Below are 21,322 nucleotides of genomic sequence, written 5' to 3'. Positions count from 1 at the left end.
TTTTCCAGTCCTGATCTGTGGATTTTTGCATTCAGTTATCACTGACTTCAAAGGCCGTTCTCCTGTTGTTGGGGGCATTTTTAAACCTCCCTTTTCTGGTATTACCTTATATTTTTTATGTCAGTCATGCACAATTGTACCACCTTTGTTGGACATAGCAAAGAACTACTGTGTACGTCTGCAAACCTTTATTGACATATCTTCAGTTTTTTTGGGTGACAAATACACATCATGGGGCCATTGTTACTTTAATGTAGCGAGATCCGGTTTTAGATATCTCAGAATGGCACGTGTTAATCTAGTAGCCTATTTCTGACAGCCTGTCTGTCTGTCTGATTTAGAGACAGATCCTGCGATTCGTTTAGAACCAGTACCAACCCGGTGATGTTTTTACGAAACATTCCAGTCAACAGGGATTTGGGGATTTATAGTGGCGAACTGTGGCTTCCGTTCTGGTCGCACATGGGGCTGATGGCAGTAGCTGTTATTGCGAAAGGAGGAAGAAGCTGTTGTTCATTGTCTTCTTTCATTTCCCCAGAGTACAGTCCCTTCATTCGCTTTCCTTAAAACACACACGGAGACCCAAGCTCTGTTTTTTTACAAACGTTTTCATACGCGTATGTATATTACTACATATCATCTCAATGGCCGATGTTTGGGAGCTGAGAGAAATTCAGTTTGTTTTTTAGTGTTACTGAGACCAAAATCTCAATCTACATATTCTACTTTTTCAATAAACAAAACGTTTTGTCACAAAAAAGAAAGAAGTGGAACTTGAATTGTAAAGGGACACGATAATTAATGGGATAGTGTGGAAATAAATAAAGCTCTAATTATCTCGTGTTAACCTTACAGTACATCAATTTGGTAATGACTGGTATAAACCATGTCGCCGTTTGGGAGGGCACATGTAGTGCGCAGTGTTAACCAGCAGATGGCAGAATAGATTGTAAACTGCAGGTATGGACAGGAGGCACAGGTCACTCACGGGGAACAATAATTAACCATAAGATATATTATGAAATCTCGAATAGTTTAACTTTTTAGTCAGTAGTAGCAATCACGGTCTGTTCAGGAAGTGAAGAAACCATTGCTTTCATGTGTACAATAAGTCGTTAAGTCACTATGGTGTGAGCTGCCACAGAAGGGGAGTTTACATCAGGTAAACATTACCACTGGCATTCTGAGGAACTGTTAGTTTCAAGGGACCCAGTTTAACACGTGGTGTTCAGTTCTCAGTGCTCAGTTCAGCTGTACAGCAATATGATAAATGTCATTGCTGTATAAAACAACCCTGCTGCTCAACGTATTATAGTCTGTCTCGCATTAAACACAGTGACGTTTATTCCCCCGTTGAGTCGTTATTTATTTTACCTTTTCCCCCACAAAGTAGAAGGTGTAGAGAAAACAGGCTAAAACGGGCCTGAATCGGATGTGTTAGAGGGCGATGATGGCCTTGCGCTTGGGAAGCTGTAACGCACGTCGCTCACGCTATGGCCTGTTTGAAACGTTCAAATGTTACTTTAGAATATGTTCATGGTTCATTTAATGTGGCCCCGTTTTATTAATAGTCTCATAATTCTTACGGACCTTTTCCTTTAATTTTACACACCACGTTTCTAGAAGCTAAATAATTGCAGATAAGCGCGCCAAAGAGGTTTTATAATATTGCACTAATCACTGTAACATGACACATGACGAGTCAGACAGATTTTTTCGGCTGTAACGTTTTATGTGGTTTTTTGCAAGCTGCTGAAGTAGTTTCAAATCTGTCTGCGGACTCCGACTATCACTAGGAGTTTATTTGTAGCCGTAGCAGTCGGTATGATTTTCCTTTAAATTGCGTCAAATGGGTATTTCCGCACTTTGAGTCGCACTCACTCCCGGATACATTTTGAAGGAGGCGGGCGAAAGTAAGCTAGCAAGCTACACATACACGCTTGTCGAAACTGATGAAATTCGCGAAAAAGCAAGACCGTCCAAAAAGCAGCAACGAGGGAAACTCCGTGGTTTACTTGGGACAGACGACGCAGAAGGTGACTGCATAACTCGATCGAAAGAATCGAAAAAATGGATGGTAAGTCAGTTAGCTCGCCAGCGCGCTGCTTTCCTCCAAGGGGAATACCCCGATGTTTTCACTGGCCGGTTCAAACTTCAGCCTCCTGTACTGTGTTGTCAACAACCGATTTGTTAGTATTGGAGATCTGTTTAAGCGCCGCATTGTAGTTTGACACAGCGTAGACCCTTTGGGTATATTCTGCGCCAGCAGCTGACAGATGTGTTTACTTTATGGGTACATGTTTATTTACTACGATAACCACGGCTCTTGCTGTTGATGTCGGTCGCTAGTGAGCAAAAGTTGTCTCTCTAGCGAGAGTCATTTTCTCAGTACAACACGGTTAGTTTTCAGCTAAAACATCGTATTTTAGCTAGACACCTTGCTATTTTGTCGGTCGCATGGCTGCTATTAACCGCTGTGAGAAACGGAAGTTTCGGTCTCTGCGGTTCTGCAGTTGGACATTGCAGCGTGCGCTTCTTTATAGCCTTCATTTTCAGAAGTATCTGATGACGTAAAGTCGAGTTTTCTCTGCTGTGCTCCAGGGGGATTACTGCAATGACGTAATTCGACAACCGTGGCTGTAAGATACATTGTGGTCCGAACTTGGTTGGAAATACTGCATTTTGAGCGTGAAAGCTATACTGTCAGTGCAGTTTTTATTTGCTGTAAGTGTTTGCTCTAAGTACATTCGTTGTTAAGCTGCGGTTGGAAGATGCCTTAGTCAGTCTCATCCCAAACAATGAACACGTTGTCTACAAATTGATGGAGATTTATGCATGTCCTTGATTCAATATAACTGCAAAGCAAAGGGTAATTTGCTGCGGTTGCGTTGAATAGACGATTCGTTTGCACAAGATTTTAGGTGCATTTTCTCGCTGGGAGCCCTGCTGATTTGAAGGTAAATATTTTCTCGCACCTGAGCTCAGGTTAGGATGATGGAGCAACTTTGGACCTCAATCCTGCACATAACATCATATCCTGTCGACAGTAGCCTTGTGTAAAACGTCAATTCTGTGTTCCCTGATGCAGCACAAGGTGGACTCTTAAACAAAAATTAGTATGCAACAGCTGATTTATGACATATATAATGCACTTGTAGCCTCCAATACCAAATTTACCTAGAATCCCTTCTGTAGAAAGACCCCCCCCCCCCCCCAGTGCTAAGGGCTCATGTGCCCAGGGAAGGGTCTCTGTGATGTGAATAAATAATGTAATAATATAATGCATGCATTTTGTGTTTATGGGACTGAGGAGCTGTCGCCTTCGGCAGAAACCTGGGGGTGTGTCTTTGCACATGTAGCTGCATTGTGAGTTCTGCATGCAGACAGAACAACAGCTGCGCTATCAATAGAAGGGAAAATTAATTTTTAAAAAAGTAGCCAACAACCTGGCCTCCTTCCACAGTTTTCTAACTGTAGAGGCAGATGGGAGTCCTACTGCTGAATCCGACTGTTCTTAGCTTGTACGTGTCCGGTAAGATGCTGACCATGCTGTTAAATCCACTGTCAGGGGCTGGAAGACGCAGCTGCATGTGAGTATAGCCCAGACCCAGATGTATAAACACTCTCCATTGTCAGGACCCTCATCTCAATCCACAGCCTTTACACACAACTCCTCTCTGATTGTACCGGTCGCTATACAGAGAGCAGGTGGCTGGTGTTCCAGGTCTTCGGCAGCACTAGGCTGAGAACTGACCTCACAACCTCTCGGTGTCAGTCTGTTCACGCTAACCATGAGCGCCTGAGAAATGAGCCTGACGTCTGTGGCTGCATCAGCGCACGGGGTGTGGGTGAGTTTAGCAGAGTGTGTTTCCAGCTGACGCCTGTGTGAGGTGCGGTTTTTGGAAGTGAAGGCTGCTGGGAGCTGGGACGAGGGCGTGTGTGATACGTGCGTGACGTCACAGCTAGGCAGGCGCACAGTGCTGTGCGTCTGCGTGGCCGGTGCGTTTCCCCTCCCGCCGACGCAGTGAGAGTGCGTACCTGCGGCCCGCGTGCTGGTACAGTGGCGCCGCGGTTCCCATTACGTGGGTCTCTCTCATTTCAGTTCCTCCCTGACTCATAACCGAAGGAGCTGGAGTCTCAGTATGACGAGTCTAACTATGACGGCCCGTACATCCTGTGAACTGCAGGGCTGGGTGTGGGCAGCACTGGCCTCAAATCAGTGCTTACAGCCCCCAGCTGGTGTCTATGAAGAAACCAACTTTACTGACACATACAGTTATTAAAACCGATTTAAAACTTAACTGTAAAGCAGCAAAGCATGAAATATGACTTTTTTTTTCTGGCATGGCTGTCATCCTTTTCCTGAGGGACCTGCACAAGGTAAAGGTTTTACAAAGGATGCATTTATGTGGCTGGATGTCTGAAGCTCAGGATAAGTACCTTGCTTGAGGATTGTCAGTGGCTCCTAATTGTCTGGTTTACAAACACAGCTCCTTAGCCACTCAGAAGCCATTGGCCTGGATTTGTAGGCCCTGGCTGGCAAAACATGAAGGTGTTTTCGGCTGCTAACCATTGTTCACATGGCAGGTGCCCTTACCCTGCTCTTACCCCGAGCGACTGATGGAGCATGGTTTTCTGACAGTGTAGCATAGTGGTAAGCAGCAGGGCTTATAACCCGAAAGGGTGCTGGTTCGATTTCTGCTGAGGTACTGCTATTGTACCCCTGGGCAGGGTACCTAACCCACAATTTCCTCAGTAAATCTCCAGCTGTAAAATGCATAATATTGTAAGTTCCTCTGGATAAATGACAATGATGTCAACAAGAGAAACTTTCAAGAAGCTAGAAAAGGCCCTGGAAAAGACATCTTTATTATGATACTAACCCTTCCCAGCCAGTGAACACTCATCCCCATAGATAAGGCTGAAGTGATGGTTCTGGGGAAAAAAGCTGCTTTCAGACCTTTGCTCTGTTCGAACGTGGGAGAGTGTGAAATTGGCACATTTATTTGTCAAACATTTATTGGTTTAACCAGCAGATGGACAGTGATGTCATCCGTCCTGAAAAGGATGGAAGGGTCGATCACTAAAAAAATCAAGTTCGATCATTAAAAAAAGCACCTAAAGTCTGTCTTTGCAACCAGTAATACACAGAGTAACTCGGAGGTAACAGCCAGTATGGTATAAGTATGGGCTGAGTTGTGCCGTTAACGCTGAAGTTAGTTTAAGGTCAAGTGGAACAATGCTGCACCAAATGTTCAGGGAAAAAAACAGCCAGCAGAGAGGATGAGGGTGGGGCGGAGTTTGGGGATGCAGCTGGTCCTGGGGGCGGCTGAGTAACTCAGCGTTGGGAGGGGTGAACTTATTTTATGGCCCTTAGGGAGTCATGGGAGGGGAGTTGTTAGCCCGTACGTTAACAGGTTATATACATTATCTCTCTAAAAGGCTATAATCTGGTGGTGTAAAGACATCTGCATTTTGGTGTGGGAAGTACTGGCTAGTGGTGATGGTTATTCAGAGCCCCCAAAGGTGCTGACAATCAGAATTTTGCTTGTGAATTGATGCATCATGATAAAAGAAGAACATTTGTGTTTTGAGGTTTAATGTTTGTTTTTTTTTTAAAGCTTTTAGTAACTGCATTTCAGTGGATCCCAAAGATGAAAAGCAACAAAACATTTGACATCCAGAAAGTACAGAAACAGACAGATAATTTACTACATTCACCAGAATCTCACCCTTCAGGCTTCTATTGTAACTCCACCCTACAAAGACATAACTTTATACATGAACAAATTGATATGTCACCTTCCAGGACTGAGACCACATTTGGAATGCACTAAACCTCTGAACAAAATCTTAACATGCCAAAACCTTAATAGGTCTTCCATACTTGTGAGTCAAATTATTAAGTCTGAGGTGTGCGCTTATCCTTTACATGGTTTGTGTAAATAGAATTTTCAGCCTCTCCCTCTCACTCTTTCTCTGTGTATCTCTCTGTCTTTTCTGCTTCTGAAAACTGTGTGTGAGAGAGTGTGTGAGACAGTGAGACAATGAGGTAGAGAAAGTGTGCGTTTGTGAGAGAAGGAGGCAGAAAGTGTGTGAGTGAGAGAGCAAGTGTGAGAGAGAGAGAGTGCATTTGTGAGATGGTGTATGAGAGAGAGACACCATGAGGGACAGAAGAGAAAGTGGAAGCGTATGTGTGAGAAAGAATTGTGAGAAGGAGTGTCTCTGCATAAGTAAGTAAATAAGTAAGTAAAATTTATTTGTATAGCGCTTTTCACAGACGAGTCACAAAGTGCTTTACATGAGCATTATACAACATAGAAGAGAGAAAAACATAGATGATGAAATGACCACCCAAGCCACATGTTTAAAAAGAACAAAGCTAAAAACTAAAAAACACAATACACAATATAATACACAGTAAATATAGTAAAAATAAAAATAAAGTGCAGACCTGGTGCATACAAATTACACAAACGCCTGTCTAAACAGACAGACTGGGACAAATGTGTCTTTAGCTGCCTTTTGAAAGAATCCACAGAATCAGCAGACCTTAAGGGTGTGGGCAGAGCATTCCACAGTTTAGGTACAACGGCCTCGAAAGCTCGATCGCCACGGTCAACTGCTCACTAAGCAACTGCAACTGTGAGAACCGCCTTATAAAAAGAGTGACAGCTGATAAGTGTGTTGCCAAGCAAAGGCAGAGAACTCAAAACTCAGAGCTCCAGCACTGAGAGGACACCCGTACTTGTTCTCCTAGCCTCCCTGATGAGGCTTAACACAGCTTTAAAGGATCAGGAAGTTAAGAACATAAAAATTCGTAAGCATTAATTCTGATCATGGTTTTTATTAACCTTGTATTTTGATCTGGATATCATCCATCATATTCTGATAAGCATCAGACAAATGTATTTACTTTACATGTTAATATTTAATCTTAGATCCCATGTGGTAAGAGTATAACATGGGTTTCTGCCAGATTATTGCTATGAGTTTTGTCTGGAAGGCCAGTTTACGCTCTCCAGTTGACCGTTTTGACGCTGAGTGGAGGGGCCTGCTCCCTGAGTGACCGGATACGAGTCGGATGCTAATCACTCATGCAATGGATGATGACAGATTAGATCTGGCTTGTGTTCCAGGCCGTTTCCGAGTGGAGTCCCACAGCGGTTAACCCCTCAGTCTTTTCCATGGGGACACTGATTTTCACATGGTCAGTTGTGCTTGAAACGTTGACTGTGTGAATTCAGAGCCTCGGCGACCACATTCTCACAGGTTACCTGACTGGACAACCCCCCCACCCCACCTCCATGTCCTGCCAGACAGCTGTGATATCACCATTCCTGTTTGGATTCAAATAGATTTTGCTGTTGTTTAAAAGCCAAGATGCAGTTTAATGGACCAATGCAGACTGTGCATGTGCTGTCAGATTCCAGCTGGCACCAGTGTGAAGAGCATGGTTTTTGTAGTTGTATACTGGGCTTGCCAATGCCAATGTCTGCAGTCGTGCAGGAGTGCTGAGGAGAGACTGATGCAATCCTGAGACACATCCCCGCACAGCTAACAGCTGTTTTTCACACTGCGGTGGAGCTCTTTGGAGGTTAGGTGCTCCTTCACAACCGGGGCCACAGAGCCCAGCTTGAGCTCAAAGCAGTTCCTTTAGCTCTGCTACCCAGGGAACCCAGATGTTAATAATGGATGTAGTCCCAGGGGTGACAGCCTGCAGGCTTCATTTGGGATGGCACGGTTGGCAAGTTAGGCACTTAAACTCAGACAGAAGGACCGGGTGAAAGGCATGGCTTGCAGCAAAACCACTGTGCCTTTACTGAGAAAAGATGTGCCTGGTCTTTCATTCCCGAAGCATCAGAGAGAGGGGGTGGAAAGACTGTGCTCCCGGCGAGATCCGGCACGTTCTTCAACTTCTTCTCTTCCTCTGGGCATTCTGTGGCTGTCCAATGGGCAGGAGGTGCAAGGAGAGAGTCAGGCTGGGAGTCCAGCCAGGGCACTGGGGAACCCCCCACTCTCTGCAAAAAGTGCTGTGGGATCTGTAATGACCGCAGTGACTCAGGACCTCGGTTTAAAAGTTGTCTGAAACATGGCATCTCAGGTTCACTTGGGTGTTGGTCTCTTGTGGGGTTCAGAGGGAAGAGCGCTCCCTGCTGGCCGACTAACACCACTTTCAGCAGTGGCCTGGGTTTCCCAAGAGGCTTCCCATCCAAGGAGTAACCAAGCCCAGCTCTGTTAGCACCTGCAGGAAGGTGACGTCACAGGGTGGCATACCTGCTGGCTCAGAGAGTGCATTTTTGTGTTATAACAGAATGTATATTATAAGACATGGGACCAATAACTAGCTTTCAGAAACAGTATTTCAGATGTTTGGTCTGTAATGAAGTGGTCAAAATGGAAACACTGAAATGTGTGTAACTTAAAGTCTGTATTTTCTAAATTTCAGGCTCTCTTTACCCCTGTTTGTAACATTATCATAGAAGAAAAAGATAAATGTTTCTGTCAATTAGTAAGTGACGTTTTGAGGGTTCCACCTGTTAGAGAGCTGGGGCTGCTGAAGTGTGTTATAAGTGCGTTATAAGCGCATTAAACTAAAGGAAGTGTCCTTCTTTTATGAGTCAACAATGAATATATATGAAGGAAACAGTGTGTGTTTCTTACGTCAGGAAAAAATGAGCATATCAGCGCTGCTCAGTGTGTTTCAGAGAAGTCATTACAAAAGTTTTTTTTTTTTTTCCGTTGGAAGCCAAAATGTCAACAAGCGAAATTAACCCACGGACACAAAGCATTCAGTTTGGAGCCGAAAAAATTATGGTCATAACCAGTACCATTACTTTTCAGGTACCATTAGATGTGTAGTTAAATGGAGGTGTTTTTTCATATGGTGATTGGATTTCTGCTGTGTGAGGTGTATCTACTGTACATCTGAGGCTCAGAAACTGGGCCCCATCCCTCCTCATACTTTGAGAGCGACTGATCTAAAATAATAAAGAATATCTGTTTTCACATAGCCATGGTGCCTGACATCATACAATCATACAGTATTTAATAATATGACAAGCACTGTAATGTGCCATTTAACTGCTTAACTTTCAATTCATCCAACACTGAGTGTTTTAATTCTTTACTGTACTGTAATTGACAGCAGGGACTATATGAGATTCACAGAGATCGCAGACAAGAAATCAGAATGTGATTATTGTGATTAATACTAGTTCTGATCCTCTACAGCTGGTTGTTATTACGGATGGTTAATGGAGATGGATCCAACAGTGTGTGTGTGGAGTTAAAATGGTGAAATTAAAATGGTGAAATGAAAGCTCGTATGGCTTGTGAGACCTGTTGAGTCACATCGGCCTGGTTTTCACTGACCTGTCGCTGAGGGCGTGCTTTGGAAGCGCTGAGCCCAGAGATACCTTTACAGATGAAACTGATAATATACAGATGCAGCCTTTAGCATTGAGGGTAAAGAATTTGTTTGTTTTTTTTACCAGGATTATTGAGGAAATGTAACCTGGCTACATAGCTAGGCGGAATCACAGATAGATTTTCAGGTTATGCCATTTCGCAGGTAACCATGTCTACTTCCACAAAGTGTGGGCTCTGGGCCAACCTGCTGTCATACCAGCGTACTGTATGCTGGACTTACCTTACTGTGCGATGGTAGAGCTGGCCCCAGCTCCGGGGGTCAGTGCAGAGAGGAGGGGAGGGGTGACGGGCAAGGTCGGGCTGGGGGGGGGGGGGTCACAGGCCGGGGGGTCACAGGTGGGGGTCATGGTACCCCCCAAGCCTTCATGGAGCTGCCATTCTAGTGTAAAATGTTCTCTCTCAAAGGTAAACTTTCTGCAGACAGCTGAGTAAGAAGGAAATCAAAATGAGCTGTTTCTGTTAATGACCTGTCACCTTTTCTAAAGTGCTGTGTCTGCCTTTGCAGGGATATATGGCTGGGGACAGGCACAGGTCACAGGTAAGCACACCTGCCCGTGTTTCTGCACTCCGGCATCAGAGCACTGCGTTAGTCAGCTCTTCTGATCCCTGTGACTGGAGTACATCATTGTAACGCTGTCTGTTTAAAGCTGTAGCACAGGATCGGCACACTGAAGTGTACACGCAGCATTTGTCAGTCATATTTTGACTTTCCTGTCTTGGCAGGGTTTGCACATTTGGGTGCAATTTAGATGTGGGGGTGTGGTTTGTGTTTGTGGGTGTGGTCTGGGTTGGTGGATGTGGTTTGAATTTGTGGGCGTGGTTTGTGTTTGTGGGTGTGGTTTGGATGACACACTGTCTGCTATCTCAGGAAACCCCTACATCGAGATCATCGAGCAGCCCAAGCCGAGGGGAATGCGCTTCAGGTACAAGTGCGAGGGCCGCTCTGCCGGCAGCATACTGGGGGAGAAGAGCAGCGACACCACCAAGACACACCCCTCCATCAAGGTGAGCCCCGCCCCCTGTTCCGCCTCCAGCCCCACCCCCTCCAACCCACAGACAGCGAATGCAGCAAAGACCTGTTATGGACTTTTCATAAAACATACTTATGAACATAATTATTCATCTACAACAGGCATAAGTTATTAATGTATTGCATCCATAATTATTAGTTTGTAAAGCACATCAATTATAAATCTGTTACATCAGTTATTGACCTATTATGCAGAAATACTACATGTGCAGGATGTACAGTGTGGTATGAAGCAGAGAAATGATGTTTCTGAGCACCCAGCTCTTTATCAGCAGTAAAGAAGTGACCATTTTCCACCACATGCATAATACATGCATAACATGTTTCCCTGAGTTTTGTCAGCTCTGGAACAGAGGAAGTTAAATGTACAGGACATTCTAAGAACAATAAATCTGTGTGATCATAAAAAGAGAACTACGTGATCAAGTTCTATTATAGTTCTACCCTCACATGACCCCGTTACCTAGAGAGGGAAGAACACTCACTGGCTGTGTCAGCATCCCATACTGAGGGTGATGTCACCGCTTACAGCCAGGAGAGGCGTGTGATTGGTTCCCGAGGCTGCAGGGCCTGCTGTCTCTGGCTGTGTTGTTGGGTTAGGGTTAGGGCTTGGTGATTGTGGCTGTGTGGTTGGGTTAGGGTTAGGGCTTGGTGATTCTGGCTGTGTGGTTGGGTTAGGGTTAGGGCTTGGTGATTCTGGCTGTGTTGTTGGGTTAGGGTTAGGGCTTGGTGATTCTGGCTGTGTGGTTGGGTTAGGGTTAGGGCTTGGTGATTCTGGCTGTGTGGTTGGGTTAGGGTTAGGGTTATGGCTTGGTGATTCTGGCTGTGTGGTTGGGTTAGGGTTAGGGCTTGGTGATTCTGGCTGTGTGGTTGGGTTAGGGTTAGGGCCTGCGGTCTCTGGCTGTGTGGTTGGAAAGCCACTGCCCCCCTGTTCCATCTGGCAGGTGGGTGGGTTCGCTGTGGTAGTGGGGATTCCCGCAGTTTTTCCATGGAAATACCTGTGTGGGCAGGTTTTCACTTCAGCCAGGTTTTCAGTTCCACAGGTGCAGTAACCTTCTAATTGAGCAGTGCTGTTAACCAGCTGTCTGCAGTAACCTTCTCTTCACTCAGAGCATACCAGGAGCACATCAGTGAAGAGAAGAATGAATGAATGAACTTATTCAAAAACTTACCAATGAATTGGGTCACTTCTCTCACACATGCATTTGCTTTCACTGAAAGGGATGTTATTGTGTGTGAAACATTACTTTAAAGAATCAGACTCACTGTTCCAGACAGTGTCTGTTGCGCTGGAGTAACTGAAACCGCACAAAAATGAAATAACATGGAAAAAATGCATTAAACAATCTCTGTTTTGACAAAAGTATCACTGGAAAGTAGTGACAGCCCTTGGGAGGGAGGATGCAGAAATCTTACCTTCAGACTGATCGTTTCTCTTAACCTGTCTGCCTTTATGTTGCCTGATTAACAACACGGCAGTTATTTGTCTGAATTTGGATTGACTGATTCTTTGCTGTTATGGAGAGGTTTCGTCCTCCCTGCCCACAGCCAGAGTAGGCTGCTGACTGCGTACATGATTCTCAGTGTGGTGTAGTGGTAAGGAGCAGGGCTCTGAACTGAAACTTCACCGTCTCGATTCCCTGCTGGGGTGCTGCTGTTGTACCCTTGGGCAAGATACTCAACCCATATTTGCCTAAATAAATATCCAGCTGTATAAATGGATGAAAATGGCTTTGGCTAAATGACAATAATGTAATGTAGCTGAGTCTTTACACTGGCCTCTGCTGTACCTCACCCTCCCAGTTTCTAACATGTACAGTTACAGAATGACACATAGCACAGTGGTAAAGTGCAAGGCTCGTAACAGAAAGGTTGCCGGGTTGATTCCCTACTGGGACACTGTCATTGCACCCTTGGGCAAGGTACACTATATGGCCAAAAGTATGTGGACACCCCTCCATACCCCTCCTAATGATTGATTTCAGGTGTTTCAGCCACAACGATTGTTAACAGGTGCATAAAATCAAGCACATAGCCATGCAATCTCCATAGACAAACCTTAGAAGTAGAATGGGTGGTACTGGAGAGGTCAGTGACTTTAAACGTGGCACTGTCATAGGATGTCATCTTTGCCACAAGTCAGTTCGTGAAATTTCTGCCCTGCTAGATCTGCCCGGTCAACTGTAAGTGCTATTATTGTCAAGTAGAACCGTCTAGGACCAGCAACAGCTCAGCCACGAAACGGTAGACCACTCGGGGCCACCAAGTGCTGAAGCGCGTAGCACGTAAAAACCGTCTATCATCTGTGGAATCACTCACTACAGAGTTCCAGACTGTCTCTGGCTGCAACATCAGCATAAGAACTGTGCGTCAGGAGCTTCATGAAATGGTTTTCCATGGCTGAGCAGCTGCACACACGTTTGGTGTGGAGGAACTCCAGTGGCCTGAACAACTTTGTGATGAATTAGAACACCAATTGCGAGCTAGGCCTTCTCGCCCAACATTAGTGCCTTACAAATGTTCTTTTGGCTGAATGATCACAAATTCCCACAGACACACTCTAAAATCTTTTGGAAAGCCTTCCCAGAAGAGTGGAGGCTGTTGGGATGTCCAGTAGGCTCATATAGGTGTGATGGTCAGGTGTCTACATACTTCTGGCCACATTGTGTACTTAACCCACAATTGTTCAGTAAATATCCTGCTGAGTAAATGGATAACATGTCAGAACTGTTACCTATGTAAATTGTTCCGGGTAAGAACGTCTGCTAAATGACAGCATTGTAATATAATGTAATGATTTACCTGTCATATATGTTGGCTTTGAATTGGTTTTACAAAGTTGATCATTCCCTTTAAATATGCCAGTGTGACATCAGAGAACGGAACACTACCACACGTGTGGTCTTATAAAGGAAGTTAGCTCCTTAAGCTGACCTTCTTCGTTAATCGGGCAAAAGACAGGAAGACCAGAGGGATGCTCAGTTTAAGAGCTTAAATACATTCCTGCAATCACTTCAGTTCATGTTCGTGGAACAGAAATCCCAGCGTAGTTTTATACAGCGCGTCTCAGAACCAAATCGGTCTTTTCTTTGTTATTGTTTGGTTGTATTCTTTGGTATGAATGTTATTTTGTGCTTATTATTTGCAACTAAAAGCTATATAGGCGAGTGTGGGCGGCGCCAGAAAGTCTGTAGGTGTTTCCTGGGTGAGCAGCACCTGAGCAGTAGGTGAGAGACACACAGACAGCTAATGGCAGGTCAGGTGACACCAGGCTGGTCTCGTCCTCACAGATCCACAACTACAGTGGCCCAGTCCGTGTGCGCATCTCCCTGGTGACCAAGGCTGCCCCCTACAGGCCACACCCCCACGAGCTGGTGGGCAAGGACTGCAAACACGGCTACTATGAGGCCGACCTGCAGGAGAGACGCATTCACAGGTGAGTGTGTATATGGGTGTGTGTGCGTGTGAGAGAGGGACGGGGAAGAAAGGGAGTGAGGGAGAGAGAATTGCTTGGTCTAAAGTGAGATATTTTCTGATGATGTGGACAGTTTACTAAGCAGCCTTATATAGATTTTTGGAGCCCAATGAGGCAGAGGTATTCATAATCTAATTGGTCACTCACATGTTTTTGCTAATGTGTATATTGTCAGTAATGCTGACCTGCAGAGTCTCTGTGGCTGTGCTGACTCGTATGTGTGGAGTGAGAGTGAACAGCAGCGCCCCCTGGTGTTTCTCCCCTCAGCTTTCAGAACCTGGGAATTCAGTGTGTGAAGAAGAAGGATGTGAATGAGGCCATTTCCTGCAGACTGCAGAGCTTCAATAACCCTTTCAGCAGTGAGTACACACACACGCACACACTCACACACACATACACAGACACACACAATAAACTACTGTAGTGTAGTGTAAACCTTGGCTGGTTTCTTCAGTATTTTTAATGCTTTGACTTTTGTGTACAGTGTGTGTAACGCCCTGGCTAATGTGCTCTGAGTGTGTAATGCCCTGGCTGGTGTGTTCTGTGTGTGTAACGCCCTGTCAGACGTGCTCTGAGTGTGTAATGCCCTGTCAGACATGGTCTGAGTGTGTAACGCCCTGTCAGACGTGCTCTGAGTGTGTAACGCCCTGTCAGACGTGCTCTGAGTGTGAAACGCCCTGTCAGACATGCTCTGAGTGTGTAACGCTCTGGCTGGTGTGTTCTGTGTGTGTAACGCCCTGTCAGACGTGCTCTGAGTGTGTAACGCTCTGTCAGATGTGCTCTGAGTGTGTAACGCCCTGGTAGACGTGCTCTGAGTGTGTAACGCCCTGTCAGACGTGCTCTGAGTGTGTAACGCCCTGGTAGACGTGCTCTGAGTGTGTAACGCCCTGTCAGACGTGCTCTGAGTGTGTAACGCCCTGGTAGACGTGTTCTGAGTGTGTAACACCCTGTCAGACGTGCTCTGAGTGCGTAACGCCCTGGTAGACGTGCTCTGAGTTCGTAACGGCCTGTCAGACGTGCTCTGAGTGTGTAATGCCCTGTCAGACATGGTCTGAGTGTGTAACACCCTGTCAGACTTGCTCTGAGTGTGTAACGCCCTGTCAGACGTGCTCTGAGTGCGTAACGGCCTGTCAGACTTGCTCTGAGTGTGTAACGCCCTGTCAGACGTGCTCTGAGTGTGTAACGCCCTGTCAGACGTGCTCTGAGTGTGTAACGCTCTGGCTGTTGTGTTTCATTTGCAGTTGCGGAGGCAGACATTTGGGCAGAGGAGTATGACCTGAACACGGTACGGCTCTGTTTCCAGGCCTCCATCACCCTTCCCAGTGGGGACCTCTACACCCTCGAACCCGTGGTGTCTCAGCCCATCTATGACAACCGTGAGTCTCCTCTGCCCCCTACTGGTGGAACCACAATAATTCTGGACCCAATCGGCCAAGAACTCGCTTCACTGTGAATCTAACAAAAATAAAAGGAAACAGAATTGGGTTTTTTTGTCAGTTTTCTCAAACACAGACAGCACTGAACACTCTACAGCTAAGTGTAACAGGCTGTGCAATCACTATTATTGTGTGGGTAGGATAATTACTTGCTAGCTGTAAAAGGATTTCCTTGATGAAAGCATTAGTTTAGCGAAAGTTTACTTTGAAAATGTGCATTCTTTTTGCCTCACTTTATCACTTGAAGCATTTTCTCGTGTATTTAATGCTGCCTCGTGATAATTAGATGCGTACTACACAGCCAATGTCATTAAGATGGGCGCATGACCCTGAGGGTCTTTCGAGGTGCTCCGATCGTGCAGTTGGTCAGGGTCTCAGCTGGATATTAATTGAGGCAATTCTGAGTTAAGTACCTTGCCCAAGGATACAACAGCAGTGCCCTAGTGGGGAATCGAACTGGCAACCTTTTGGTTAGGAGCCCTGCTTCTTACCACTGTTCTATAGTGCCACCCCAGCAGACTACGTAGGGGTCAGACCGCAATGACTACAGCCGATGGATAGCTGCTGGCAGTATTCAAAGAGCTTCAGGGGTGTGTCCGAGGCTTTAGGTTTAGGTGTAGCTGTTCTCTCAGCTGGTAGCAGAGGTAACCGCGCCTGATAACTGCTGGGCTCACATGCCTAAGGCTTTCGCGGGGGAGGGGAAATGGTGTGGTGTCATCAGTCTGTCCCTCCCCTAGGAGCGCCCAACACAGCCGAGCTGAAGATCTGTCGCGTGAACAGGAACTCTGGGAGCTGCCGTGGCGGGGACGAGATCTTCCTGCTGTGTGACAAAGTGCAGAAAGGTGAGAGAGGCTGCTGTGTGCCGCTGCCTGTCCTCTGCTGCCCCCTGCAGGTCGAGAGGACCTCAGCGGATAATGCCAGCCATGCCTACCTTTAATTAATGCAGCTGATTCTTTAATTGTTTAATTGTTTGTTTAATTGCTGAAACAAATTGATTGCAGAGACTCTGTTTTGAACCATGGCACCTTCACTAAGAGAGGATCTAAGTGTCTGTGGGAGCAGATTTTACTGGCTTCTTCTAAATAGATGGGTTTATGTTCAGGCCATTTGTTTAAGGGTCAGGTGCATTTCAGAAATAAAGACTGAAACCCTCAAAGCCTAAATTTAACAAATTTAAGTCTATAACCCACCAGTACATATGCACGACCTCTGCTGGCAGAAATACTGAGTCTACCAGCACCCCTTGCCACAGGCTGGCCGGTCACTATGCCGTCTGCTGGAATCCGGTGTGCCTGGTTTGCACTGTAACCACAGGTTGCCCTGCTGGGTAAGGGGTCTGTGGGGAAGGAAAGCCTTGTGGAGAGGAATGTGTACAACACACACACACACACACACACACACACACACACACACACACAGGGACTGTATAGTCAAGGTTTAGCCACGAGTAACAGGAGAAGGTTGGGCCTCAGAGCATGCAGTATCTAATCCCTGCACGTGTGTGTGTATGTACAGAGGACATTGAGGTGCGCTTCTTCCTGGACTCCTGGGAGGGGAAGGGCTCCTTCTCGCAGGCCGACGTGCACCGGCAGGTGGCCATCGTCTTCCGCACGCCCCCCTACATCGACCCCAACCTGACGCAGCCCGTGCGGGTCAAGATGCAGCTGCGCCGGCCGTCCGACCGTGAGGTCAGCGAGCCTGTGGACTTCCAGTACCTCCCCGCCGAGCAAGGTCAGAACATGCCCCTTCTGCTACAGGACCATAAATCTCAAACGGTCCTGTTTCTACAGAGCGGAGGAGTCACACTCAGTTCTAGAGTGTACAATTTATCCCTCTCTCTCCCAACCAATTATCTTTTCTTTGGTCCAAATAGTAAATTAGTTGCTGACCAGTTTACACATGAGAACAGCTGTCATTCATTCAGTTTTGGGGTTTGAGTGGCCGTAGTGGGGTCACTTTGGGGTCGGTGGTGATGGGGTATCTGTGCTGTCCCCATTTTCTCACGCAGATGAGCACAGGCTGATGGAGAAGAGGAAGCGGACAGAGGGAATGTTCCAGAACCTGAAGCTGGGCTCCCTCCTGCCGTCAGGTGAGTCCTGCCGTCAGGTGAGTCCTGCCGTCAGGTGAGTCCTGCTGTCGGGGTCCATATCTGTCTCTGCACCGCAGCGCACACAGGTGCCTCGCCTCGGGCCAGGAGGGGTCCGCCATTCTGATGATCAATGTGAAGTGAGCACTGTAGATTTCACTACAGTGTCCTTATCAGAGAGGCCACTTACAGACAGCCCCCACCATGCAGACACAGGCAAAGAAACTGTGACCAGTGAATACCAACAACTGGGAGAAAAACTAAGACACAGGAAGCTGAGGAATATTTGTAAAGATACAGCTCCTGGACTTGCACTGTGAGTGTGAGATTAGGAGCTGAGTGGCCTTTGGAATAAAGCTCTTACTGCCATGGACATTCCTGCACCAGAAGCTGTGGTGCTTTTTCCTGTGGATGATGTGGGGAAGAGCAGAGACGTAGTGGGAAGTCGAGGACACCTGAACATGGGCATGTCGTCTCCCCCAGCGCTTACGCTCCATAGCAGAGACACTCGCATATGAAACAGTCCCTCTGGTTAAGAGTGTCTGCTAAATGATTGAAATGTAGTGTAATGACTCAGACTGTGTAGGAATTTGTTCATGAGTCTTGTTTGTAAGCTGCTGTTTTGCACACTGCAGCAGCCACTCCTGCAGAGAGACGGCCTTTTAACACAGCCAGAAGGACAGTGACGCCCTCCAAGCCAGTAACTCCCAGACCACAGCCAGGTGAGTCCTCCACCCCACTCTACAGTTTATCCCATCATCCCTCATCCCTTGGAAAACTGCCAGCAACCGTCTGAATAGACAGCTCTAAACTTCTGAGGAACAGCAGGGGAGTGTAGAGAGATTTTTCCTGAAAGTGGAAGCTTACTGAAACACAAACACACACACACACACACACACACACAGACACATATACGCACACATACAAGTATACAAAGGAATTCAGCCATTGAACAGTCAGGAGTTAGAATATGTTGCTTGTACTGTTCCCTCACCAAGCTAATCATGTGACTTTATTTTGGCTGTGTGCTGACAGTGTAGTTGTGAGCTCTGTGTTTTGTGCACAGCTGTGTCTGTAACAGTCAGACACCCAAGCCCGTCTCGTTTTCGTGGTCAGTGGTGGGAATGTGATGTCATTTCCTATCGCTTACAGCGGTGAACCCAGCGGTTCCTCTGGCTCCACCGGTCAAAGCCGAGGCCAGCTTCAGCACGCAGCCCGGCCAGCTGTTCTACTCCCAGTTCAAACCGCCAGACGGGACAAACAGCACCAGCAACTGGCCTTTTCTGCCCCAGCCTAAACCTTCTGCGGGGGTGAGCTTCCCCTCCACTGCCGCGGGCGACTCTCAGACCCAGCAGTACTCCACCGTCAACCTGTCCGACCTGTACGACTACAACCTCCCGGTCCTCCCCACTGCCAAGGAGCCCCGGGTGGTCCCGGGGGCCGGGGGGAGGGCCCCTGCCCCTGCCTCCCAGCCGGCTGACTCCTCGGGTCTCCTCGGGTTCGGGGTGGAGCCGACGGCGTGCGGGGAGGAGCTGCCGGAATTCGCCAGCTTGGAGGTGCGAGAGTATGGCACGCTGGACAGCATCAACACGGAGGACTTCCAGGCTCTGCTGGACCAGGGCGGGCTTCCCGGGGACGGGGCGGGGCTGGGGAACCTGCCACCTCCCTCCAGCTCCGCCCACGGCACCGCCGATATGGCAGGAGACCAGGGCGGGGGTGTCGGCACCTGGATGAGCTACCCCAACAGCATCCTGAACCTGCTGCAGAACGAGGGCGTGGTGGACAGCCCGGCTGCCCCGCCCCTTCCTGTCCTGGACGACCTGGACGAGCTAAACTCCCTGGACGACGACCGCTTCATGTCCATACTGACCAGCAACGGCCAGGCTGGCTTCCTAGCAGGACACCCCACATAGGAGCCTCTGGCCACGCCCCCTGGCCCCACCCCCCAACTTCCCTCTCTCTAGCCCCCCCTCGACCTCGCGACGCTCAGAGAGGCACAGCCCGTAGTGACGGGTGACAGGAAATGTGACAGCCGCGGGCACTGGTTCTTTTCTTTCTTTCTGAGCGAACACCCTTTGACACAGCCACTGCTGAACCACTCAGGAGCCTCATATGAGATTCATGTCTCCTGCACAGCATCAGTCTGACGAGCTGATGCCAACGTCAGCCTGTTTAAAACTTCAAGCATCTTGCTGCAGAAAATTCCCCTACAATCCTACCTTTTTTTAACTGTCATGGCAACTAGTTGATTCTGAGCCGGTTTGTAGGCTGTCCTCTTATTTGCCAGTACTTCTTGACACACGTCATGACTGACACAGAACGTGACCTGTGCGCATACCTGATTGAGCTGGAAACCAGGCTGTGCAGGAGGGGCAGCTGAAGGGAATGCCCCTGTGAAAGGGAGGTGCATTTTTCCCAGCATCCCCCAGCTGCCACAGGTGCTCCAACCAGTTCACAGTGAGAAACTGCCACATCCAGTCTGCCCGCAAGGAGTTCAGCATGTCTGCAAAAGGGAGTTGGGAAGGATTACACAGGACTGCCAAAAATCTTGCTTTTAAGAAAGACTCCTCCCCTGGTGATGTGTGTGTTATGTAAAGTACACTGTGTGTCTTTCTGTTGTTTCTGTATCTCTTTGTCTGAAAAATTTGATTCATGGAGGCATACTGGGATCTATGCATTTAACAGAGCTACTCGATGGGCAATTTTGTACAGTGTTAAATGTGTCAACAGGTGCTTGTTGAGGATGCATCTCTTTGGGATTTTTTTGATAGGTGGGTCCAGCCTTCTGCTTCCTCTGAGGGCTTTGAGGTCTAGCATATTATCGTCATTATCCATTTGTTAGACTTTCATAAATTCATATTCAAATAAGCAGACAAGGGCATGAAAATGTGTAAATAAGTCCCGTTAAAGGGGTCTGTTCAATCTAACTGCAAAGCAGAATGCAACAGCACTAAAATGTCATCTAAGGTGGCATTTTTTTATGTATTACTCATTTTTCCACACTGAAATGGCAAGGATAAAGGAAACGATCACAAAATACTACATACATTATTTTCAGGTTGTGTTTATATTTTTCCTTTGGGGTTTGATTGAATACACCCCTTTATCATATTAATTAATAACAAGTAAGCCTTATGTTTTAAAAGCTACTTTAGAAACAATATTTAACAAAGGGCATGACTGTAACTGACAGTTTTATATTACAAAGGATCGGTTTTATATTGCAAAGGATTGTGTAATCACAGAGCTGATAGTGTCTGTCCATGGAACAGTTCTCACACCTAAAAGCATTAACTCTGTTGATTTTGTCTGTTTGCTTTCTGCATAGCTTTTTTCAGGCTGCCTTGTCAGGGAAGGCAATCACAATGTACAGTATGAGGGATATTTTGTACAACTGAAATGTTGAAATAAATGTGGATATTAAAAATATTCATATTTGAACTCTTTCATTGAGCTCATCTCCAGCTTGGCCTGATTACCTTGAATAACTGGATTCTTGCCAGCCTTTCAAATTAGCTGTTGTGAATAAATATATGAATAAATACAGTGCCATGAAAAAGTATTCACCCCCCTTCCTGATTTTTTATTTTTGCATATTTGCCATAATTAATTGTGTCAGATCAAACTAAATTTAATGTAAAAGAAAGACAACCAGAGTAAACACAAAATACAGTTTTTAAAATATCATTTTATTTATTGAAAGAAAAGGGTTATCCAACACCATCACCCATGCAGCAACAACTGCAACCAATCGCTTCCGATTAACTGGAGATCAGTCTTTCACATCGCTGTGGAGGACTTCTGACCCACTCTTTGCAGAGTTGCTTTAATTCAGCCACATTCGAGGGTTTGAGCATGAGCTG

At 46.7% G+C, this 21,322-nt stretch overlaps 1 protein-coding gene across 1 annotated transcript; it reads left to right on the top strand.

The window, feature by feature from the left end:
* Positions 1-1,890: 1,890 nt before the first annotated feature.
* On the top strand, positions 1,891-20,834 carry LOC118774999 (transcription factor p65-like). Its single transcript, XM_036524667.1, has 11 exons — positions 1,891-2,077; positions 9,938-9,970; positions 10,301-10,437; positions 13,753-13,898; positions 14,205-14,296; positions 15,179-15,313; positions 16,111-16,215; positions 16,889-17,104; positions 17,382-17,462; positions 18,095-18,181; positions 18,612-20,834. Exons 1-11 carry the CDS (start codon positions 2,071-2,073, stop codon positions 19,370-19,372), a joined length of 1,800 nt encoding a protein of 599 aa, XP_036380560.1. The 5' UTR covers positions 1,891-2,070; the 3' UTR covers positions 19,373-20,834.
* Positions 20,835-21,322: the final 488 nt, after the last annotated feature.

The sequence above is a fragment of the Megalops cyprinoides genome, chromosome 3 (assembly GCF_013368585.1).
Source record: "Megalops cyprinoides isolate fMegCyp1 chromosome 3, fMegCyp1.pri, whole genome shotgun sequence".
Taxonomy (NCBI): Eukaryota; Metazoa; Chordata; class Actinopteri; order Elopiformes; family Megalopidae; genus Megalops; species Megalops cyprinoides.
The sequence above is the reverse complement of the archived record's forward strand: the minus strand, read 5'-3'. Positions and strand labels throughout refer to the sequence as shown.